The sequence below is a fragment of the Rhipicephalus microplus genome, chromosome 3 (genome assembly GCF_043290135.1).
Source record: "Rhipicephalus microplus isolate Deutch F79 chromosome 3, USDA_Rmic, whole genome shotgun sequence".
Classification (NCBI taxonomy): domain Eukaryota; kingdom Metazoa; phylum Arthropoda; class Arachnida; order Ixodida; family Ixodidae; genus Rhipicephalus; species Rhipicephalus microplus.
This window is the reverse complement of record NC_134702.1, coordinates 62,352,663-62,378,364: the sequence shown is the minus strand read 5'-3', so window position 1 is coordinate 62,378,364 and position 25,702 is coordinate 62,352,663. Positions and strand designations below refer to the sequence as shown.

The 25,702-nt window shown below is 45.4% G+C and overlaps 1 protein-coding gene across 1 annotated transcript in view; it reads left to right on the top strand.

Annotated features, from left to right (window-relative positions):
- LOC142803757 (uncharacterized) overlaps positions 1-20,053 on the top strand; it is a 44,981-nt gene extending 24,928 nt beyond the window's left edge. The window contains exons 5-7 of the mRNA XM_075889637.1: positions 9,314-9,387; positions 13,677-13,754; positions 19,741-20,053. Coding sequence (XP_075745752.1) covers positions 9,314-9,387; positions 13,677-13,754; positions 19,741-19,995 — 407 coding nt within the window. The 3' untranslated portion in view covers positions 19,996-20,053. The remainder of the gene's footprint in view (positions 1-9,313; positions 9,388-13,676; positions 13,755-19,740) is intronic.
- The last annotated feature ends 5,649 nt before the right edge of the window (positions 20,054-25,702 follow it).

The window sequence follows — 25,702 nt, the reverse complement described above, 5'->3', positions numbered from 1 at the left end:
TCTCAACGTTGACAGAAGGCACCCTCAGATGTGTAAAAATAATAATTACAGCAGTAAATAAAGATATATAAACAATGAATGTTCAACAAAATTTAACACAATTAACTTTACACTGAGGGCGTTTTTGAAGTGAATGGCAGATGCGTCGTTCGGTGCGTCGGTATCAGTTTCGTCAGCTATATAAGCCAGTTTTCAACGCTCCGCGTTGTTTACCAGTAGCTACCCCTCCCGAATTTCAAAGTGGCTTTAGACTATTCGTAGAAAGTACTTTAATTCGCCTATTTGACTCCAGCAGCTATTTTACTGGTTAGAAAGTTAGCTGATTTATTTTTTATTTGCTGCCGTATAGAATGTTTGCACATATCTGAAGATGCTTTCTGCCAAAGTAAAGGGAACGCCGAAGGTAGGACCACGCCGCCACTTTTCTGTAATTTTGAAGAAATACTGAGCACATTTCTTCAAAAAACCTGTATATAAATATAATGGCCTGTCTACGCATTTGGGTTTTGATGCATTGTGGGGTTTAATATCCTGAATCGACACAGGTTAAGTAAGGTGCCGTAGTTGAGGGCTTCAGCTATGTTCGCGAGCTGAAAAAAAAACTTGCAAATATGACGAATGTCACACTTGGCAACACGCAGTATCCGGCTTCGAAAATTTGTGGACCTACGCTCATATTTCAAATGATTCATCAGAAACTTCGCGGGTATTGCCAACCCCCTAAACTATCTTCTCAACAAAGATGCGCCATATATGTGGGGTCCTGACAAAGCCCCTGTTTTTTCTCGGCTCATAACACTGCTCGCCCCACTACCGATTATCCCCCACTTCGAGTTCCTACAGAGGCCCGCACTCACGCTACTGACTGTATTGGCATGGTCCTAGCTTGCGTAAACTCGGTGATGATCGAGTTCTTGCGCATGCCAACCAGCTTTTTTTCTCTTGCCAAGCGGAATTATTATCTTACTGAACGCGAGCTTGGTGCTTTTATTGGCTGTTGGGGAATTCCGCTGTTGATATGGCTGACCTTTCGCCGTTACAACAGATCATCATGCTCTATTTTAGCTTTTAGCACTCAAGGATCTAACAGGACGTCCAGCTTGAAGGGCTGTACATCCCCAGAAATTCACGTAAACTGTGGTCTATAAGTCCGGCCGTTTACACCAGGACGCCGACTGCCTCTCTCGCTTCCTCATCGACGCTCCAGATCTGGTAATGATTGACACCTCCATTTGTAGTTCTTCGTTCTGTGCTTTCGGCAACATGGGCGTTGAGCAGCAGTGTGAGGCGTCTCTGCGAGCTCTAATCAACCGCCTGCATACTGAGTCCTCGGACAGTTCACGTCGATTATTCGACACCAGAGAAGAAATCCTGTGCCGCCGGAACATGCAACCCATCGCACAAAAAGTACTACTCGTAGTACGAATTCATCTGCGCTTGCCCGTATACTTGAGCAACTACATTATGTGCCAACGGCTGGTCACCATGGTGTCGTCAAAACGTTCAACTGTGCCTCCCGACGCTTTTTTTTTTTTGGCGTTGCGTCTACTAGTTCGCACAACGACATGCTGCTTCTTGTGTGTTTAGAAAAAGTGGTTAACGATTTAGAGCACTCTACTATGGGAGAGCACAACGCCGTCTTGACACGAGACTTGCAAGTTGTGCCAACGCTGCAAAAGGCTGTCTGTACACATCGCCGGGCTCCTTCAACCTATCGACATACCGCTGAGCCTTTCTTTTGTGTCAGGTTCAACCTTCTGTACATCCGCTTACCAACAACTATAACAAGTGTGTCGTCGTCAGATTATTCAACCCGTTTTGTCATTAGAACACGAAAGTTCTTCATGCCAAGATCCACCAACATTTCAGTGACGCTCACGAAAATTATGTTTAAAAAATACACACGATCAGAAAGCAAAGAAACAGCATCCGCCAATGGTAATCTCATTATTAACCCACGCCCTTTCGGCCCGCGACAACAGGGGCAGGCACTCTACCCGCGCTGCCCCGCGGCCACATATTCTGGAAATATTCACAAGCGGCCTCTTATATTCTCGAAATTACAGGATCACTGTAATTTCGCAGTGCTCCAGGTAAAGTATTGCATGATGACTGTGACATCCACAATTATTCTGCAGAGCGCTGTGTCTATGCGTCCGTTCCATTAGGCGCGTTTCCAATAAGAGAAGTGCGATTCGGTCACTGCGTCAACACAACGCCAGGTAGCCGCATTAGCTCTGGTGTCGTGCTCGCTCATAGCTTCTATTCATACGAAAAGTAGCTCTGCGTGATCTGGCTGTATCTCTGCATTCTCCAATCACTCTCACACCGCGAAAAACCATGTCCGGCCAACTGAGTAACACGACACGCATGTTGTTTCTCTCCAGTCGGGCAATGGCGTTGAACAGGTCGCGAGTCGGCGACCTTATCCCAAATTCAGCGTTCGCTCAGTTGCGGCGCTCCTCGCTGTGGCATTGCTTTCTCCGATTCCACTCTCACCGTTAAAGGGGCCCTGAAACACTTGTTCAAGTAACCATGCATGGAATGAATTCACTGGAATAGCTTAGTGCCTCACGAATTGAACACCGCAAAAATTTTAAGAATCCGTCCAATGCGAATGGAGTTACAAAGGTTTGTCGCATGCTGCAATCGCATTCTCTCTTCTCTCGTCGCGACGAAAGCGCTGGAAGCTAAGGAGGGAGAGAAGGAGAGGGCAAACAAAAAAGACACGCGCGCCCGATGACCTCGAACACTTTTTCTTTTTTTTTTCTTCTAAAGCGCGGCTTTTTGCAGTGTGATCGCGCGCGCACACGTGGACAAGTAGCGGCCTCCCGAGGTGATCTCTTTAAGGAGCGAGCGCGCCATGTCCAAATCAGCCAATGGCTGATGGAGGGACTTGCTACGTGTGATTTTGTGGCATATTCCAGCGTTCTTCAAGAGAAGAGAATACAGTTTGTAGCTGTCTTTGATAATTTATTGTGAATTCCAGGCCACGTGCCGCGCTATAATATTTGGCTCGCGTGTTGTCGGGAGCCTCTACTGCCGATCGGCAGCGTTTTCTGACCCTGTTAAAAAAGTGTTGCAGAGCCCGTTTAACAAATGCAGCTACCAAGCATCTGGAACAGCAAGGGTTTGTTCAATGCTTGATCATGGACGTTACTCGTCGAAATGGAGATGTATCATTAAGCATCAACATGGGCGCTTTCCCATTGAACGGTGTTATAAAATGCATCAACATACAGTGTTCAAGCTTTCTTACTTACATATACAGTAAACATTCAATTACTTCTGTTATGACAACTTTCAGTTTTTTGTATACCTATTTAGATGACGGTGGTATCAACCATCTTTTTTTATACAAGACGTAATCTAATATCATGGCACTCCTGGTCAACTTATCACGGTCCCGAGTCGTGCATGAAGTAACTACTTTTAGAGGCGAAGCCCATTACACCGTGGGTCGCATGTCCCGTGTCATTGTAGTCATCGTAGTCGTAATATCAAGTTGCGTTGTATTGCATGTCGATGACAACGGTGTCAGCATATACGTGGATTGAATGATGAATGGGGCGAAGCGTCTGTCAGTCCCTTCATGCTTCTGTGCGTCCACCCGTGCGTCCGTCTCTCCGTCCATCTGTCTGTCCGTGCATGCGTCCATCCATCCATCTGTACGTCCGTCCGTCCGCTTCGCCCCACTCGTCATCATTCACCTCATGAATATGCTGTGATTTTTTAATCCAAGGTAATCCGTGAACTACTTCGTTTTTGTACAACCAAGCACGAGGTTGCGATGAGCTATTATTCGCAACCGAACGGCCTCACAGAACGTTTGAGACGCACGTTTACTGACATGCTCGTCATGTATATCTCGTCTTATAATAGCGATGGGGACATTGCACTACCCTTTGCCACTTTTCTTTACAACACCTCGCACCACGACACTGCTGGGTATTTTTTTACATCCGGTAGACATACTATGTGTTTTAAACTGGCCCTGAAACACTTGATTATGTATCAATGGGAGGAATTCATTGAAGAAGCTTATTGTCTCACACGCGAAAACGTTTTCAGAATCCGTCCAGTTGCAAAGATTTGTCGAACGATGCAATCGCATTCTATCTTCTATCGTGTGATGAAAGCGCTGGAAGCTAAGCAGGAAGGGGTGGCACTGGAAAAAAATGCAAGTGGACTCAATCTCAGGATTTCGTGCCAACCGGTTGTGACCCCGCGATCTCCAACGACAGCGCAGCTCTGGCAGGCTGGCTCGCCCTACGCCATCTCCTGCCGCCGACAAGAGCTCTCGCTGAGTGGTGCCCCGTCCTCGGACTCCTGTGACCGTGTCCATTTTTTTGCTATTTTCTCCTACCTTCTGGTGGTCGCTGTCCCTGCGCCACGCTCTCTCCTACCCTCTCTATCTCTATACATTTAATCCTATCCTTTTAATCCCTCCTTACCCATCTCTTGTGAGCTACTGTTGAGATGTCGTACTCTGACGCAGACAGTTACTGGGCTCACTTTTCTCTTCTTTTCTCTTTAAGAATTACATAAGAAATGCAAGTCACAACCTAACGCGACGGCTTCAGTAACGACCGAGCCCGCCATGCTCAAATCCACATATGGCTAATATTGAGCCTGGGGCGCAGGAAGTTTGTGCCTACAGGGTCCTTTGTCAGGAGAAGAGTGGTTTTACCTAAAGTTGAGAATTAAATGTAAATTACAGGCCAAGTCCACCGCTACAGTATTCAGCCCGCCGATTCTCGGGAGCCTCGACAACTAATCGGCAGCATTTTCAGCGGGGCCACATCAAATGCCCATGAGAAGCAGGGTATTGATATTAGCAACGTTTGTAAAAGAAAGGAAGTGGCGCGTTTATTTTTACGTCAAAACTGCTCTAAATAGAGCCATCGTCCTAGCACGTACACATTTCATTTGTTGCAGAGTTCAATGAATTGTTATTACGCGACAGCAACAAAGAGCTCGTTTCGCCGTAATTCCGGTGGAGGCGTCGTAGCCGATGTCGGCATCAGCGTGAGAGTCGTTGATTGTGAGTGAAATATCATCAGCTGGTGAATGACAGAAAAATCGAGAATGATGCAAATAAAATACGTAATAAAAAAGAAGCCCTGAATAAGGATTGAACCCCAGACGTCTGAGTAATAAACAAGCATTTAGCCACATAGCCACGCATTCGCTTGGAAATAATGTATGAATAACTTTCTCTGCTTGGAAATCTAGTGAAAATTACGTTCATGCTTTACAAACACAGGCTTCACAATGCAACATGTACGCTGGCTTCATAATACATTATGTAATGTTGCAGTATGACTGCGCGTTACTAACATGCGTTGTCATTGGGCGTTAGAACAAATGATTATAACAACGGCTTTGTGGTTTGAAGCCAGTCAGACACTACAAAAAGCGTACTCTTTATTGCACGTACTCCCTCAAACAACGTAGTGGATGCATAGCAATCTTGAACGGAGCAATGCTGAGCGCATAATTACTCGTTCTTTAAAGCATGCTACCCATTACACAGAACGCAGTCATATGCAAAAGCTTTACAGACACAAGCCGCTTACCCCGCCGTGGTGGTCTAGTGGCTAAGGTACTCGGCTGCTGACCCGCAGGTCGCGGGTTCATATTCCGGCTGCGGCGGCTGCATTTCCGATGGAGGCGGAAATGTTGTAGACCCGTGTGCTCAAATTTTGGTGCACGTTAAAAACCCCAGGTGGTCGAAATTTCCGGAGTCCTCCACTACGGCGTCTCTCATAATCACATGGTGGTTTTGGGACGTTAAACCCCACAAATCAATCAATCTGACACAAGCCACTTCTAACTTTATTGATTACGTTGTAGTAATCCACAATTCAAACTTCTCGAGTAACATCATACAATGAAAAGTATGCACTCGGTGGTTCAAGTACTGAATAGAGACAGGACATCGCTATTGCATTCAGATCTTATAAGTAGCGTTTAAGGGTTCCCCAGAGAGAGAAAGAAATAAATAAAAAGAAGAGACAGGGAGGTTAACCTAGACGAACTGGTTTGCTACCCTGTACGGGGGTGGGGAAAAGGGTCGGAAAGAGGATATATATAAAGAGATATAAAATAAATTAGAAAAAAATCACATGCGCACACATTCCGGGAGTTCCGATCACAGTCGTTTGGACAGGCCGGTTGACCGCAAGAAGCGCAGGAGTGCCTTCACAGCCTTCTTCTGCGACATAAAGACCTGTTGGTAGCGCAGGATTATTTCTTCCAAAAGAGGTTGGTTGTCCAGTTCATCTAGTGCATTGCAGAGTGACTGTCTCTGCGAGAAGTATTGTGGGCATGTACACAGAATGTGCCAAGTTGTTGCATCACTGCCACAATGGTCGCATGCAGCAGTGTCAGCCATTCCTATGCGGAATGCGTGCGCATTTGCAAATGCGACGCCCAACCATAATTTGCACAGCATAGTAGCGTCTCGTCGGCGTAATTCTGGAGGAAATCGAAGACTCGGAGTTGGGTCTAAAGTACCTAACCGTGCATGGATGCAATGTGACTCGTTTCATTGTGACGTGGTGCACTTGCGAGCAAGCATGCGGAGCTTCCGTGCAGCGTCAGTTCTGGAAAGCGGAATTGATATTTCATCGCTTTCAGTATGGGCAGAACGGGCAGCTAGATCAGCCCGTTCATTGCCAATTATTCCACAATGACATGAAAGTCATTGGAAGGCTATTTCATGTCCTTCCTCAATGAATTGGTGAGTCTTTTCTGCAATCTCAAATACCAGCTGTTCGTACGGGCCTTGGTGTAAAGTTAATAGAAGGGATTGCAGTGCCGCCTTTGAGTCACTGAAAATTGTCCATTTTTGTGGCTGTTGGTCGTTGATGCATTGCAATGCGGCACGAAGAGCTGTGAGCTGTGCTCCCGTTGATGTCGTAAGGTGGGAGGTCTTGAATTTTTTGTCGTGTCTTTTTTCGGTATAACAAATGATGCCGTTGAACACTTCTGTAAAACAGAGCCGTCGGTGTATACGTGTATACAGCCTTGATACGTCTCGTATAACAAAAGCAGAGCAAGCTGTCTGAGAGCAGGTGACGACATATCTGCTTTTTTTCTGGATGCCAGGTATAGTTAGCCTGATGTTAGCCTGAGTCGGGCACCAGGGAGGAGTCGAAGGCCTGGCGGTGGGTGTGAAGCATGTTGGCAAAGAATCGCGATATGTTGACCGTTTGGCAAAATGACGAACGTGGTCTGTCTGCTGGTAAAGAGGCTAGGTGGTGGCAGGGTGCCCGAGCAGTATGCCTTATATATGTCCTCAGCGCCTCAACGTCGATATGTGTCGTGGTGAGGTGGTCACCGGCGATAGCTATAGTAGCCATTGTCGACGCACTACGAGGCAAGCCGAGGCAAATCCGGAGTGCCTGGGACTGAACGCTCTGTAGCGTTCGAAGGCTTGTTTTGCTTGCATTCGTCAATGCCGGTAAACTGTACCGCAGGAAACCGAGAAAAAGTACTCTGTACAGGGTTCCCCATTTTTTTATTATACTTGTGCTGTGATCATATGTATCACATAACTTAACTTTATGGAGCCAGAGCAATCAGCTGCAGATCAGTGTTACTAAAACCGTTTTTATGGCATTTCATTCCCTGCTGATTTCTTTTATCGTAAAACCTTCCCTTTACTTCGGCAATAACGTCATAAGCATTTGTAGTGAAACACGGTTGTTGACGTCATCTTAGATACTGAACTAAAATTTCATAAACATGCATTTCACTCACTGAAAATTCGCAATTGGAATCAATATTATCACCAAGACGTGTACGTGTTTTCCACCTGATGACATACATGTTTTGAATTTGGCCTACATGAAGTCATATTTCGTGTTGTGCTTCATCTAGAACCAACAATGCTAGCACATTGAGCGACTGCAGCTACTACCAAATCAAGCGCTTAGACTAATAACTTTTAGCACATTATATTTGTCGTGTAGCGCATTGTTTTCAAACCTTGACATACAATCACTAAGACAGTTATTTTGCCACAGACGGTGCATAGTGTCCTATAGGCTCACAACGTATGACATTGTCATCGCATGCAATGATCATTATCTTTTAACTAATAGCAATATTACCTGTTTTTCTCAGAGCAATAACCTTCTTTTACTAGCCGTAAGAGCAAACTACGGCAAGTTCACGACCTTGTTTACAAGCAAAGCGATTTGGAGTTTCATTGTCCTTCGAGCTAAAGTCATCGCACAGCATTCATATTTTCTCCTTCTGTGACAAAAAAAAACATCTTTTTCAGAAATTTATCGACTCATATGAATTGTGAATTCAATTATTATTAGCTCTAAACAGCTCAGTGTTACTTTCATATCTACATTTGCCTTGTGTTTAGAAAAAGTTTATTTACGCTATGTACAAAAACCAAAAGTTTCATACCATTCCAGTAATGGGCCCATATACTTCGACAGATCTTTGTACCATGCCCAAAATCACTGCGTTGAAAGAAAGACATCATTGCTCTTATATACATTGTACAACTTCTACCTGTGATAATAAATCTAGTTGAAATTGTTATGTAGAGCTCAATATTCTCGCTTTGTTTTCGTTATATACTCTATTATTGATCGTTTTCACGTCTAAGTTTTGCAATAGTATTACCACCACCTTATGCATTTATTGTATTGCTCATGCTAAGCTAGTTGGTCATCACTCACAAATTCGAGTCTTTTGTTGTACTTTTTTGTATTTGCTCTACTGATGCCGCCATTTCAGGTCCCCCTGTCAGTTTCTCGAAAAATTTAGGGCCTCCTCCTTATTGTTCTAACCTTGTGACAGAACTGAAATATGTAGTTGACATTGCTTGACTATAATACACAAGAATTCACACGTGCGTAAATCTAGAATGTTTAAACATATTTATTATGCCTACGGAGTCATTTTTTGTGCAGTTATGTTTCTGTTTACGTGTTCCCATGTTTAAAGAGTGTATAGGTATGTCTTACATTTTCCAGTATTATGCCTTATTAATTCTTGTTATACTACTCGAAATGAACTCAGTTTAAATTGCGCACCTATGTTGCTCAAAATGTATATAAACGCCGCCTTGTGCACGGGCCCCCAGGCACTTTCACGCCTCATTTTTGCCGCTTTTCGCCTCAACGACTACTAGGTTGTAAGAGAACTCTTTTTTGGGCCCTTTTAAATTGAATGTTTTAACCACAATTAAAAGCGAGAAATTGCTTGGCTGGGCCCTCAATGTTGAAGAAATGAAATTGAAACTTCCACCTTGCTTACATGCTGTATTTGCTTGGTATGATAGCATTTCCAAGCACAGAAGTACCAAGTGGACCACCCATTGAAACCAATCCAGATTGCAATGTGACTGACAAATCCGTAAGTATAAAATAATGCAACTCCCACGTCACGGTTCTTAGTCGCACTTAGCATTCTTTGCTACTGACTGTAAGAGGAGCATCCGTATCTCACGGAGTAAAGGTATACTACAGGGAACTTCGTATACACAGGATCCCTAGTATGCCACTCGATTTTTTTTTTGCCAAAGCTCATGCTCATTTACATAAATTGTGAATAGAGGTCGGCTGGCAACTGCTGACCTAATCGGCACCACAACTGGAGGTAGCATTAGACAATAATGCTGCAAGTTACACAATGCCCCCCAGAGGTGGCACTTCCACATAGGCCATTTAGAAAATCATTCTGCCGTTCATCTTTGTTCCTAAATGAAGTGTGTTTTACTTGCCGGAACTGTCCATGCGATGATTAGGAGGAGAGCTGTAGTTGAATACTTCAGGTTTACTGATCTGATCTGAGCTTCAATAAATTATGCAAAAATATATAAACACATGGGTTCTATTGCATGCTATCTCTGTTTAAATGCGGTCATTTTAACTAAATATTAAACAGCGCCTCGGCTATAGCAGCCTGATGCCATGGCCACCAAGCTGCCGTTTTTTCGCTCATCAATGAAGGTCGCCATTACGGCTCAGGTATACTGTGGTGGTGTTATCATTCACTGTTGTGTCGTTTTCACCCTCATGGAGCACACACGTCCGGTGGGTCGGCGAGGTTAGTGTACTCACCAACATGTGAAAGTTGTTGCTGCTTCCTTGCTGGCTCCGACCTGTCGGTATACGGTTAGGCAGGTTAACAGATGAGAGCAATGGCGATCTTCGAGGATTTGCCTTTCTCATTGGTGGCGCTCTTTTGCGGGAGGTCCGCGAGAACTATTTCGCTGCTTGCCTCACAGACTTCTATGAAGAGTCGATAAGCGCCGACGCTGCATTCGCGGAAGAATGCGTGTGTTAAATTCATTGCATGTGTTATATTGGCGTTGTATTGTGTATTATCGGGCATGACTAGTTATAAGATTAGGCTGGTGAATTCACGTTTACCTCAAAGCTTCTGATGAAATACCTTGAACTTTATTCATTGTACAATGGTGGGTAATGAGTAACTTTGTTTCAAGAGTGGCATTGGGGCCCAATGTGGGCTCTTAAAGCCCAGGGCGACAGTCTCAACTGGTTTGGTGCAAACGTTTTTGAGCCAGATTAGAATATTGCTACAGAGTATCTTGATAGCAAGCGTTAGCCGCGTGTTGCAAGCGTCGGCCGCGAGCAGAAACAACGTCTTGGCGTGTCTGAAGTTGCCGGTACACTGAGACTTTTTTTATTCACAAGGTACTGTTTTTTTTTTACCTCATTGAGTTTCTCGTACGAGAGCCGTGGGGTCCACATTATGGGGAAACTCACGTATTCAAGAGCCCGGAAATTGTAAGTAAATCCAAAGTAGCCATCTACCGAAGCCTTGAAAGGTGCATTGTCTGAGGTTTTCTGTTAATGGCTACTTTTAACTCATTGATTGGGAGTCGCGGCTCAAGCAAGCAGGTGCCCAGGGGCCATGGTTGTCGAGCTGGCTCGCATTTCAATGCGGCTTGGGCATTTCCACAATGGTAGGAATGGCGGGCACCAATAAGTCTGTAATTATGCTCCTCCACGCTGTTAGCTGAGTAAGGACACCTCATATTGCTGATGTCACCACTCGGCCCCTTAATCTACGCCTATTATGGGTGCTGGCTGGATGCCGTTTGTTGTTGAGCTATTCGCTAGGCGGAGCAGCGTGTCGCACGTGGGACCCAATCAGTTGCATGGGGACGGTGAGATCTCGCACTCCGCTTCCTTCATTCTAGCTTGCGTTGTTTGAGCTAGGAAAAGCGACTTTTATTCACTTGAACCTAATGTATATTCCCCCCTGATTTCTGATAACTGTACTGAACATCCATCCATTCCGGCGATGTGCATAACTTGCTTTCCATTGTACTGCTGCGCAGTTCTGTTGGAAGCGTTTTGAGAGAACTCTATGGAAGATTTATGCCACCTAAGGCTGGCTGCTGTCTGTGCATGGTTTTCGCCGTTGGTCGAGAACGTGGTCTAGTCATCTTGGGCAATCGAGATGTCTGCAACCTGCGCAGCTACCATCAAGTAGGCGCCCTCATGAAGCCTGCTCGCAGCGCTCTGTTAGTAGGCGTGCGAGTGCGAACAACGGTTTCTTGGGTCGATGGTTAGGTAACGATTGTGGGTCAGAAACTGAAACCATGTTGCAGAGTTTGTGCAGTGTGAAGTTGCCTCGGCAAGCGGTGGTATAATGGTGTAAGTTGAGCCAAACATTTGAAAATGGAAGACACTTCAGTGACAAATTGAACCAAACGGGTACTACTCGCACTAGTCTGTAGGTACTCAGGCTATTTTAGGGGCGAAGCTCCTTATAGCGGCACCCATTTGTCCCTCGTAGGAGTGCGTAACATGTCTTACGCTTTGACCTGCAAGGTGGTGCTGGGGGGAGATTTTTCCTGTGCGTTGTAGAACAATAAAAAATTCGCAGCATGCGCGTTAACTAAAAGCCGAATTCTCCTGTCTCCCATTCCCCATTAGCAGCCATTGGCGTGTACATTGAGCACTATCTGACAAGAAAGGGTTGCTATATTACACTCGATGGGCGTAACCTGCTTGGTTTTAGAAAGATTTAGCGAGTGTTGGGCCGCAGTGCCATGAATACAGTGAACTAGTATATACCATGAACTCGAGGTGGTTAAAGGTGGGAAGCAGACACGAAGCGCAAGCCTTAAGAAAGTGTGCGTGTGCCACCTCTTGTTTAGTCCTTAGAATATCCGCCAGTTGGCGATGCTTTTATATGTGGAATATATGATGAAAATATGCGAGATGGTGGTACTTGGAGTGTTTACTAAATGGACGAACGGACATACAGACAGATGCATGGACGGACGCACGGATGGCTGCACAAACGGATGGACGCATGAACGGACGCAGGGGCAAATGCATGGACGAACGCAGGGATGGACGTGCGGATGCACGAACAGGCGCACGCACGGACGGGCGGATGGACGCACGGACGGTCACACAGACGGACGCATGCACGGACGGAAGCAAGAACGAATGGACGGGTAGATGATTCGCCCCACTCTTCATCATTCACCCCGTGGATATGCTGCCATTTTTTTATTTCTCCCCATGCTAATCATTTGTCAATTTTCAATTCCCTAGTTTTTTAATTATGGGCTGGAAACCCAAAATATCAACACTGAGATGTAGATCACTTTCAGAAACCACTGAAAATTTTTTTTCTGTATGATACGTCCAGCACTGTTATTTTTTTGGCGTTGTAAAGAAAGCCTATGGCAGCACTATAGCAGTGCGCTCGCGGTGCGTCACATGGCTTCTTTTCACGTTTCATGGGATTTCTTTACAACGTCGAAAAAATAACAGCGCGCGACGAATCGTACAGGAAAAAATTCAGTCGGTGGTTTCTGAAAATGCTCTACATCTCAGTCTTCATATTTTGGGTTTCGAGCCCATAACTAAAGAATAGGTAATTAATAAATACTATTTATTCGTGTGGAAAGAAAAAAGTGCCTTAGTACCTACAAACTTGTGCGAGTAGTATGCGCTTGGTTCAATTCACCTTCTAAGTGCCTTTCACTTTCAAATTCTTGGCTAAAGTTATGTGGGACACCCTGTATAAGCCATATGTATTGTACTTCCTTTCGTAACCAGGTGCACCATTCTTTATTGAGTTTTTTAGTGGGATATCTTGATTTAAGGCAGGGGAATTTTTTGTGAAGTCGTTTTCCTTCATGGCGCACGTGCGTTTTGTGGGTCGTCATAGCGTGCTCGCCGCCTTGTCAGCGAGGTCAGGTGTACGCACGCTGAAGAGCAAGGACTTTCCTTGGGTTTGATTTGTGGGGTTTAACGTCCCAAAACCACGATATCATTATAAGAGACGCCGTAGTGGAGGGCTCCGGAAATTTTAACCACCTGGGGTTCTTTAAAGTGCACCCAAATCTGAGCCCACGGGCCTACAACATTTCCGCCTCCATCGAAAATGCAGCCGCCGCAGTCGGGATTCGAACCCGCGCCCTGCGCGTCAGCAGCTGAGTACCTTAGCCACTAGACCACCACGGCGGGGCGACTTTCCTTGGGGCTTGGTGTTGCTCTTTCTGGGGGCTTTTTCAGTGAGCTGGTGACAGGTATCTTTCAAGGGAGGGGGGGGGGGTGTTTGAAGTGAAGCAATGTATTACTTGACCTGTGAAGCTGGTGGTTCAAAAAAATCCTACAATGTGTACTGACTGAGTTTTTCTGATGTTCCAGAATCACACCTACTGGAATTGCACGGACGTGTGCGGAGGAGATGAGGTCATACTAGTACCGTTAGGAAGGCCATGTTGGGTAAGTTTTCGTCGCGATAGCAATTATATGGACCCACGTAGCGTTCTTTGCTCATGTTCTCTCACTCTATTTCTTTCTCTCTCCCATATATATATATATATATATAAGAAAAGAAGTGCATACCTAAGGGCTCGTTTTTCCGTGTTTTAACACAATAATAATGAGATCTAACAGACAGTAATGCCAAGGAATGTACAGGGGAAGTTATTAGAACCAATGGAATGTAAATAGGAAGAAAGAAAAGTGGATGAAAAAATAACCAGCCTGCTCACGGCTGGTTACTTTTTCATCCACTTTTCTTTCTTCCTATTTACAATCCATTGGTTCTAATAACTTCCCCTGTACGTTCCTTGGCATTACTGTCTGTTAGATCTCATATATATATATATATATATATATATATATATATATATATATATATATATATATATATATATATATATATATATATATATATATATATATATATATATATATATATATATATATATATATAATGTTACTGCATATGTGATTTGGGTATGAGCCCGTGGGTAGTCGGGAACAGGCAGGCGAATGATGGATGGTGTCGTCGGCCAGTGTGTCTTGTCGCTGTAGCTCTTCGCGCACTATTGCCCTGATAGTAGCGGCAAGGTCGGCAGACGGGCTTACGTCGACGCTGGCGACCATTGTGACATTTGCCAGCTTACCGAATTTCGGGGCAATACGACGTGTCTTCAGCTTCTCGAAAGTACGGCAGTGACGTTGGACGGCGGATACGGAAGTGAGGTCCTCTCTGCCTATCAAAAAATGGCAGGCGTCCTCTGCTATACCCTTCAGAAGGTTTCAAACCATGCCCTTTTCAGACATATACGTGTCTATGATCTTGCAGAGTATCAGAACCTCCTCTATGTAGGTGGTACACGTTTCTCCAGGAGTCTGGGCTCTTTGAGCCAACGTGCGTTCCGCGCTATTCTTTTTTGAATCAGAGTCGCCGAAGCATTTCTTGAGTTCTTCGGCGAAACGATCCCACGTTGTTAAGGAAACTTCATGGTTTTCGTACCACATCAAGGCGGTTTTTGTGAGAAACAGCGCAACATTTCCCAGTTGGTCGGTGAGATTCCAGCCGTTGTACCGGCTCACCCTTTTGTAATGTGTCTGCCACGCATCCGCATCTTCCCCTGCTCTTCCCGTGAACGGGCGGGGTTCCATATAGCGATACCGAGGTGCAGCCAGCACTGACCTTTGCGTGGTTGAGGAGCCGTGACCTTCGCTCTCGGTCATGATGGTTGTTGTCGGTAGCAGACCAGCAACACGACGGCTCCGGCGAAGTTCCAACAGCTGTGGCTCCGTGGTTCGTCGACGTGCTGTACCCCGGCACCTCCACCACTCTGTTACGGTTAGTAAAGTATTTATTACGCTGTGGCGCACTGGTAGACTTCAAGGGGTCGTGCACCGGAGGCCTATCTCGCTAGCCGAACGTCCTCTTCTCTAATCTGCCTGGTCCCCGCCACCCTCAGGCTCATGCCCAAATCACATATGCAGTAACAATATATATTTATACATATATTTATACACATATATATATATATATATATATATATATATATATATATATATATATATATATATATATATATATATTTCGCGTTCGAAATGGACAGTAAACAAAGACGATGTGCACGCCAACAGTCTCGTGAACACTGACTGAAGAAGAGGACGTGCTTTTGTTGATGTCTTTGCTCTTGGCTGCTGCATAAAAACACGTCGTTGGCTCTCGGCCTGAACGTCTGAATGGTCTACTTACGGTGAACCGCGACGCTGGTGGAGGTCTGGACTGCAAGCCTACCGATGCTCCACACTCCATCTGGGAGTCCTTCATCGAATCCCGACACGCAGTCACATCTTATGACACCAGTGCACCACTTCAGTCGGCGGTTGCTAGGCCTCTCTCCTGAGCTTACCTTCTTAGATGAACATTCTACCAGGCATTTCATACATCTGCCAATGGCTTCCGCCAGCCAGCCACACGTGCTCTAAGGGGTGCATGTCAGCCGCGTTTCCAAACCAGCCCAGGTAACACTTCTTCAGCCACTTGTACCGGATCGCTTCAGTGGTGCCCCACATGAAGATGTTGAAGATTGGCCTGAGCATTACGAACGCGTTGCCGATATCAACCAGTGGAATGCTCAACAGAAGCTCGCCCGCACATACTTCACTCTCGATGACAGCACTCACACGTGGCTTGAGAATCGAGAAGGCCGTATATCGACATGGGATGAGTTTTGTCAGCAGCTGATTGACACCTTTGCTAGCGTCGACCATCGAGAGCGGGCTCAAAAGTTGCTCGAGTTAAGACTTCAAAAACCTAAGGAAACTGAGGCAATGTTTGTTGAAGACGTGACGCGCCTGTGTCGTGGGGCTTATCTCAATATGTCCGAGGAAAAGAAGTTGTGCTACCTTAAGAACGGTGTGAAAGAACAACTGTTCGCAAGACTTGTGGCACAATGCCCCAACTACCGTGGTCGATTTTATACGAGAAGCCACTGCCATTGAGCGCGCTTTGCACCAAATATTGAGGTAGTATGATAGCTCGTCTACTACCGCTCCAGTCCACACTGATTCGGTGACTCTGGACAATCACGGCTCCCTACGTGACCTTATCAGAAGTATCGTTCGAGAAGAACTTCAGAAGCTTTGAACTCCACCAGTAGATACACCACTGACCATCGTTGTCCCAGTCGTTCGTGACGAACTTAGGCACGCTTTCTCAGCAGCTGATCTCAGTCGTGAGCAGCGTCAAATGAGTTACGCCGACACTGTCCACCGTCCATCACCCGTCCCGCATATGACATCATACTACTAGCCACACCTTCGTCGCAACCTTTGCAGGAGGCTTTCAGACGTCGGCCCATGACTTCGAAGTCTTCATTCCACCAGCCATCACTTCCCGCGCCTTACTCGCCACCACAAGAGGACAGGGGACGCCCACAATTTCGAACGGACGCTTGGGGTACTGTTGATCGGCGCCCCCTCTGCTTCAACTGTGGTGGTGCTTGATTGATTGATATGTGGGATTTAACGTCTCAAAACCACCATATGGCTATGAGAGACGCCGTAGTGGAGGGCTCCGGAAATTTCGACCACCTGGGGTTCTTTAACGTGTCCCCAAATCTGAGCTCACGGGCCTACAACATTTCCGTCTCCATCGGAAACGCAGCCTCCGCAGCCGGGATTCGAGCCCGCGACCTGCGGATCAGCAGCCGAGTACCTTAGCCACTAGACCAGCGCAGCGAGGCAACTATGGCGGTGCTGGTCATATAGCTCGCTATTCCTGATACCACGACAAATCACTTCGGCCGTCTCGGCCAGGGTCGACGGTCGCCGTGCCAACGCTGACTACATTGTTCGCCACGACGACCCTGGTTTTTGAGGACCTCCAACGACATGTTCTCCCCATCACGAGTCGCTTCCCAATCGCCAGCTAAACTCCGCCCACCGGTGACGCTCACCAACCCCTGCACAGACATCGTCACCGAATCGTTGTACTTTTGTGGACCTTTGCGGAACAAGGTCGCCCAGCCCTTACCGGGGAAAATAAAGGCAGCAACCTCTCGGGGTAAGGTCGCAGCCCGACCACAAAACGATAAAAAGACCCCAGTACTGCCACTACAAAACAACGCGACGCCGTCGAAATTGTGGGCGCCGACCTCAATGTACTTGTTGATGGAGAGAAAGTGACTGCCTTAGTCGATATGGGGGCTGATTTATTTATATTAAGTCACGAGCTGGCCGATCATCTTCGGAAAGTAAAAATGCCGTGGACAGGACCACACTTAAGAACAGAAGGTGGTCAATTGCTGCTCCCTACTGAAATATGCACAGCAAGAATCAGCACAGGAGATTCCTTCCTTCGTCGCAACTTTCATCGTTCTCCTAGAGTGCTGAAAAGATTTAATTATAGAAATGGACTTTCTTAGAAAGCATGGTGCAATAATCAACATTATGGACCGCGTGGTTTCATTTTACGATAGTGCTCGTCTGACTGATTCTTCAAAACCAGAGCACAAATCCTTTCGTCTCAAAGACCACAATATAGTCGTGCCGCCTCGATCATGTATCCTCGTTTCAGTAGCATGTGACGTACCATTAGACGGTGAAGGAGTCGCTGACCTACTAACATCGCTGCTTTTCACTCACGGTATTTCATTAGCACGAGGAATAGTCCATGTAACCGACGGCCATGAATTATCCACGTAATCGTCAAAAGTCCTGCATACTCCTCTACTAGCGAGGCACAGAATCATCGCTGAGCCACACGTCCAAACCATGCGCCAATACGCTTACCGCGTGTCGCAGAAATAACAGGATGCCATTCATTATCAAGTAAAACAAATGCTCCACGATGACGTAAGTCAACCATATATATATATATGTATATATATAAGGGAAAGAGGTGTATACCTAAGGGCTTGTTTTTTCGTGTTTCGACACAATAATAATGAGATCTAACAGACGATAATGCCAAGGATTGTATAGAGGAAGTTATATATATATATATATATATATATATATATATATATATATATATATAATTACATAAATTGCAGGCCGTGTGCAGCGCTATAATGCTTCGCTACGAAGTTCTCGGGAGCCTCGACTACCGATCGGCGGCGTTTTTTGACCGCGCACACAAAGTGTCGCAGCGCCCCGATACATGGTCCCCCACAATGCGTCAGTCATGCTAGGATAAAGTGGGTGCAAGGTTGCCTTTACACACGCCCCATCGCCCTGTCCCTGGTCGGAAGTCTTAATATTGCCAATGACCAGGTGAAATTGTTCTACGCGTGTAAACTCCTAGTACAAACCTTGCGTCAATGAACTTCACATTTCTATTTCCAAATTTCCTCCATCTACTTTCCTCAGTGTACAGGCAGTTTCAAGAAATATGTTCAAAAATATTTATTAACTAGAAAAATCTAATGTTGATTTTCTGCCTTTGTAAATATTTTTAACTAATACAAAACATCTTAAGGTTGCCGCAGACATGAATTACAGTGGTAATAAAAACAATGTATTTTTTAATTTGGCGGATGGAGGTGTTAGGCCAACAGGAATTAAGAAATCATGGGCTCGGATTAAGAACTGTGGCATGACTTCATTTCAGCTTGACTGCGGGTTTTTAAGATAATTATTTCACGTGCACGCACAGTGCTCATGCTTTAAATAGTATGAGGACATGTGTGAAGACACTAGGTACAGTGAGCTATGCGTTCAGCGAGATTCGACGAGGAACCTTGTTTATCTGTCTTGCAATAAAACTCAAGTTTGTTACTTTAAGAGGCCCTGCAAACCTTTTTCAAGTGGCAATGGAATTCATTCTCTAAAGAAGCTTAATAACTCCGGAATCTACCGTCGCAAAAAAACCTTTATAAATCTGTCCAGTACTATATTGCAGTAAGAAATATTTGTCGGACGCTGCAATGGCATTCTCTCTTCTCTCGTCGCAATGAAAGCGCTGAAAGCTATGCAGGAAGGGATGGCACAAAGAAAGAAGATACGTCACGTGCACCTGGGATTTTTGAAGACTCTTTCTGTGTTTTGTTCTTTCTTTGATTACGCGGCTCTCTAGTGTGATCGCGCACACACGCGAGGACAAGTCGCAGCCTCCCGCGGCGGATCCTGTAACGACTGAGCGCGCCATGCTGCAATCAACCAATGGCTGATGCAACGGCTTTGAAGAGTTATTTTCGAGCCTGTTCCGTCATTTGCTGAGAGAAGAGAAAGCTATATTTAGGCGACTTTAAGAACCTATTGTGATTTCCAGGCCGCGTGCTGCGCTATAGTATTGGGCTGGCGTGTCCTTGGGAGCCTCTACCACTGATCAGCATCGTTTTCAGAACATGCTCTAAGTGGGTTTCAGGCTCCTTTAATATTTTTATCATGTTAATGTGGCCTTGACTTTAATTTGCTTTTCTTCCTTTTCCTTTCTGTTTTTTTAATTTAGTTAACCTGGCCAACGAACCTGACTGCTTCTTCAAGCAGTCGATCAGACCAAGATCTGGGCACTGTCGGAGTTTGTGCGGACGGACAATGCATATCACGAAGTGGCCCCACAGAAGGCACAACAGAAAGCCCTGAAGAACCTGAAGAAAGTCTCGAAAAGTGCCTATTGAAGATTCTGAAGAAGTTTCTGAAAGATTTGGTGAAGACGGTCAAGAAAAGCATCCTTAAAGACATCTCCAACGGCAGGGCCGAGTAGGTCATGTACCCAAAGCTTATTTTAAAGCACTAAATAAAGACTTCTGGTAATAAACGTATTCTGCCACCTTAATAATTTTTATTCCAAAGTGTTACCTTTTACCAGTTTATGCATAGCTGCATTAGAGTTAAGGAAGCAGCAGAACAATAAAGAGAATTGGACTACAACAGAAACAATCATCCCTAAACTAAGTAAACGGTTCTAAGGTACAGAAGAGTGATCAACTAGTGTAAATACTAAAAAAAACGGTAATGAAGCCGACACATACTGAAAGCTCTCTGTTTTTGTGTACAAGAAATTATTTGTAGGTTTAAGCTGCAGTTAGGCCGACAGAGAGGAACGGATGGGCGTGTGAAGAACTTTACGAAGTTCCTGAGCTGCGCGACTTTTTTTTTTACCTCTCGCAAGTGAACTAAAAAAAATGAACTTGCTGTCGATAGAAGCCAAACATGCAAACTTTGTATACCTCACCCGACGCTCTACCAGTAATGCTTCGACCGAAGTTGTTCTCCCGCCTAATTTGTTTGGTATTTTTGTCCGTATAATTCTGGGCGTGTCAGCCAATGACACTTGTCAGAGTGGCAAGTGTTGAACATTGTTTTTTACCTGCTAGCGTCACGCAGTGCCTGAACATTTTACGAGCTGGCTGGAGCCCAATAATCCTAGCAATAGAGCGAAATCCGCGGATCCTTAAGCCGACAGTACATAAGAACACGATGAGTGGGTATGATTTAATTTATGCAATGGTAAGTAATCTCGACGGTTTTGCTTTAAAGGTGTAATAATAAACACGCACATATTACGATTATAGCCATAAAATACACTAAGTTACCTTTTGACACGAGTTTACCAACGCTGAATATTGCCAATTTTCGCGGTATTAGTCAAATGAATCCATTTCTGCGCATACAGCTAAAACATTAGCTCTGGCTTCGAGCAAACGAATAGAAAATACAAGATAATGATAGAGAATGCATACGAAAACATTTTTGGATATTTTCTTTGTTTAATATTATGCATAGAATGCAGTGTTACAACAATATAAGCCAATGAACACTGCTGCTATTGTCTGCTCGGCCGTAATTACAGGGGTTCCAGAGCATTAGTATTGCGCTAGTTCTGAAAAAACAGACTTGCACAGCTGAAATGTCGTGGAGCCTTGCGTTGCGTAATGTTATAAGTGACGCAAAGCCAAAGCAGAGTGATGACTCCCAAGATGCGAACCATCACAAGCACCAGAATCTCCAGCAACGACTGGAAATGCGAGGTATGAATTTTCCAATTCTTAAATTGAATCAGCACTTAGGGCTGCCTCGCATGAGTAGGACTACGTGTTCACCTAGCGGCATCTCTCGTCAGCAGCAGCGGTAGCTTCCCGTAACTGAATGGGAAATAGGCAAAAAATAAATCATATCTGACGAAAAAAAGCTAGCTATAAAAAAGAAACTCCTGTTTTCACAGAGCTAAGGCTTATTTAAGCAGTCTGGTAGCACCACAGTGTCGCACTACACACCAGGTAGCTTCCCACAGCATTCAATATTTAACAATAGTATCCCATGTCTTTCTATGGCCGATGTTCTATGGTCCTGGAAAGTCACACACTTTGTGGTGCGATTAAACCAAAATGTACTACAGGTTCTCTTCTACACACAGCTCGGAGTCGTATTTGATATCTAGCTTTTTTAAAAGATACGATTTTTCCCAGCTATTTTCCATTCCGTCATGGCAGGCCCCCGTTCCTAAAGCCGAGAGACGGCGCCCCATCCAGATGTCCCCAATTCCTGGCTAGACCCCATGCTAGCCTTGAAGGCGCACTAAAGTGTCCCTTTGTTAAGTGCTTGAATTGTGTTTGCTTTTTCTTTCGCCATTGTTTACCTTTCAAATGTTTTGGTCTCACTTACTCTTGTTCATGTACTTTTATTATAGTGTTTAGTGCTTTTGTCTAGTATTTGCCCCATTCACTGTCCCTACCCCCGCCTTTGTAATGCTTTCTGGGCCTTTAGGGTATCTGAAGAAAAAATAGCAAGTTTCGTCAGAGTGAAAGCTCAATACATAACAGCGTCTACAACGACACTATTGTCAACAGCACAGTCCTACTTAATGACAAATTAAGGTAAATTTACCTAAACACATGCACTACGCGTACGACATTTGCAAAATGATCCCGATGACGTGAGAGGTACTACTTACAACTAATCTGTAGTAATCGAACTAGCCGCACTGAATAAAAAATGTTCCGTGCACCAAGAGACGTCATAGCTGCTTGTTTGTTTCTGTTTGATTCATAGAAACAAAAAAAACCACCGGACGTTACTATGAGGAATGGCGCGAGTGGTTCAAAAGTTCAATTTTCACCTGGTCGTACCATCTAGCGAGGCCCAATTGAAAAAAACACGTCTACCATCTCGGAGTCAATGACCGGAAATTGTTGAATGGCCGTTATTGCTGCCGGGGCTCCCGCTACTTTTGTTCTGCTGCTACTGGTGTAGGCGGCCGTGCAGTAAAGCCGGGCAACGTTGTGCGTGCCAACAGAGACGTAAGACGTTCCGCTTGTGGCGGGTAATTTGTAGTGCGCCAACCCGACACGGACCCCTAAAACGGGATTTCATTTCACAATAAGCATTTTCATCGCACAAAAGTAACACTACGAGGTTTCTGTACCGCTACTTCAACAATCAACGTCGACTTCGTAGTTGCATTTAGTGCTCTTTTAAGCCTGAAGATTTGCAGAATAGGCACAGCTCGTCGCAGCCCATAAATCACAAAGATTTTGACTCAAAGCTCGTCGAGAGCAGTCTCATTCAGACACCTCGTACCCGACTTTTGCCTGGTACCCCTGCTGCATTAAAGGCCCCTGTCGGCTACTTGGGTTCGTCACCGACGCTTTTCACTTTTTTAACAGCCGTCAGGTGTATTGAATTGTCCTCCTGTATTAAGAGAGCACAAAGACATTAAATTCCCCACTAAAGTGAGTAAAAAATCTTCCAAGAACACATAGGCTTTGGTTACGAACAACCTTGGTGGATAGAAAGCCACTGGTAAATATACCTGCTGTTTTGCCATAAAACAAACTACAAACCCGGAGGCAGTGTTTCATGGAGTAAAATATTCCTGCAATTTCAATCGTCAAGAAATCAACAAAGGATGGCATACGCTGCTATATAAACCGCTTATAATCAGAGTGCCTGTGACCACAATGAAACAGTTCTACCTAGATGTTTTGGCAAGTGTGCAAGCTAAAGTCTTTTAGAGTGTCACGGGGTCCTGACGTGAATGAAGGGAGCAGAATGCATGTCAAAGATAAAACTGTTTATTTGGCCAAACTTGCAGCTGTAGAAGGGAAAGTCGTTTACAGTAACGCGCACTGGCACTGATAGCGGTGGACAGAGCGTCGGCCGTCAATCAACTGATCTGCGGCAAGGCGCGCCGGCACTTACACATGTGGCGTCTAGTATTCCAGCATTATCGCTAGTGGCCGTGTTTAATCTAGAATGAACTGAGCTGTTCGCGTTGGCGTGCTCAAGCATACGAAATCATTAGAATATAATCTTGAATAATCCGAGACATTCTAGTGCAATTTGCACAAGGCACTACATACACTTGCGATGGCCCGGCGTCATCAAAACTCGTAAAGGGTGTAATATAATATCTGGGGTTTTACATCCCCAAACCAGGATATGATTATGACAGACACGTAGTGGAGGGCACTGGAAACCTTGACCATCTAATGTTCTGACGACGCACAGTACACGGGCATTTACCATTCCGCCTTCATCAAAAGGCGCCTGCCACAGCCAGGATCAAACCCGCGACCTTTGGGTCAGCAGCCGAGCACCGTAGCTACTGTTCCACTGACGCGGACAAAAAGGAGCATGCATGGCAACACTAAGGAAGAAGAGCATACCTTGTGCACCATAACACCGAATTCGCAGTCCACACTTAATAATTTCTAACTGCTCTTCGTTAAACATGTGGACATGTTGTGCCCTCGGGCATTCCAAAGAATTATCCCTTTTAAATTAATAATGTGGTGCTTCCTTTTTCGAGACGTAATGTCTGCTCAGATTGAATAAGGTGACCCAACACTGAATCTTCCCGATTAGAGACGAATTCATAAATGAGCAGCTCGTTGGTTGAGTGAAGGATGAATTCATAAATTGCAAACACGATCTAATTTAACGGAATGCATAAGAGTATAGAAAGCAACGCTGCGGACGCGCTTGACATCGGTTCAGCCTTTTATGAATGTTTTCCGCAGTTTTATCGAGTCATATTGCCAGACAATCGACGAGCACCCGATGGAGCAAGTCCACCCGAATGCTTCAACACCGAAAACCTTGGTGAGAGACTTTTTAAAATCAATTTTGTTGTAAAAAACCACCCGAGTTACGTGTTTGCCCAGCTAAGCCTACATCGACAAGACTGACACCCGTCTCGAGGAGGGTGATTAACGGTGCCGCGTTGCAACCCAAGAAATCGGACGCACCTCTAAAATGGACGTAGATGAGGCAGAATATGGCCAAAGCCTGAGCAATCATTTCAGAGAGCAAGAAATCTATACGACGAGGTGAGCTCCTGATGGTGACGTGGACGACTGGATCGAAGTCACGTACAAAAGGAAGGGCCGTGTGAACCCTGGCGAAGAGACGGCACAGGAAAGCACCCGCTCAAGACCTCCGACACGCAACGAGCATGCAAGATGTCAAGGCTACCTGCATATGACATCATGATAATTGTCAGACCAACAAACGGGCTGAACATCAGAAATACGCACAGACAAAGCCTTGAAGAAGCGATACACCAAGAAGCAGCGGTGAGCAGCGACGGAATCTTCACCATGTGTCCCAATCCTATACAAGATATCTTGGTGGTCAGCACATCGGACGAGAATATGGCTACGAAATCAAGGAAGTACAAAAATTGCAAGTTTTAAAATAACGTTTGCAGGCACTGCGGGCGTTGCCGGAATAGCGGGCTCCATATAAGTTTTAGAATAGCGTTTGCCCTCCTGCAAACCGCAACGCACAATCTCTGTGACACCATAGCCTCAAAACCAGCGACCACACCGCAAGGGCTCGTGGTGTGCTATTATAAAACTCCCTAATATTAGCTTGCGCACGCACTGCTCAACGCGAAGAACCCTTCACTGGCGTTCGCCAAGAGACTGCAGGGGAGAACGACCACCGTAATACTACTGTACGAAGACAACAGGGTCGCCATGTGGGCTTACTTCAAGAGCATCATGATGAAAGTTTCCCTCTACTGGAAGCAAATAGACTTTTTTGTAAAGAGTGCGGGTGGCTTGGGCATAGGCCCGACGTGTGCACAAGACCAGCAGACAAGTTGTGCACGGCGTGTGGTGCCAAAAATTTTACCAAAGGCCATAAATGCATACCCAAGCGCAAGCTCTGCGGAAAGGCGCACCCCATGGCTGAATGTACTTCCAAGGCTAAATTTAAGAGGCCGAACTTGATAAAACAACGAAGATGCACTGCGAGGAGAAACGAGAAAAAACTCCATGGGGGAGCTGGCTGACCAGACCAGATTGATTGATATGCGGGGTTTAACGTCCTAAAACCACCATTAGATTATGAAAGATGCTGTAGTGGAGGGCTCCGGAAATTTCGACTACCTGGGGTTCCTTAACGTGCACCCAAATCTGAGCACACGGGCCTACAAGATTTCCGCTTCCATCGGAAATGCAGCC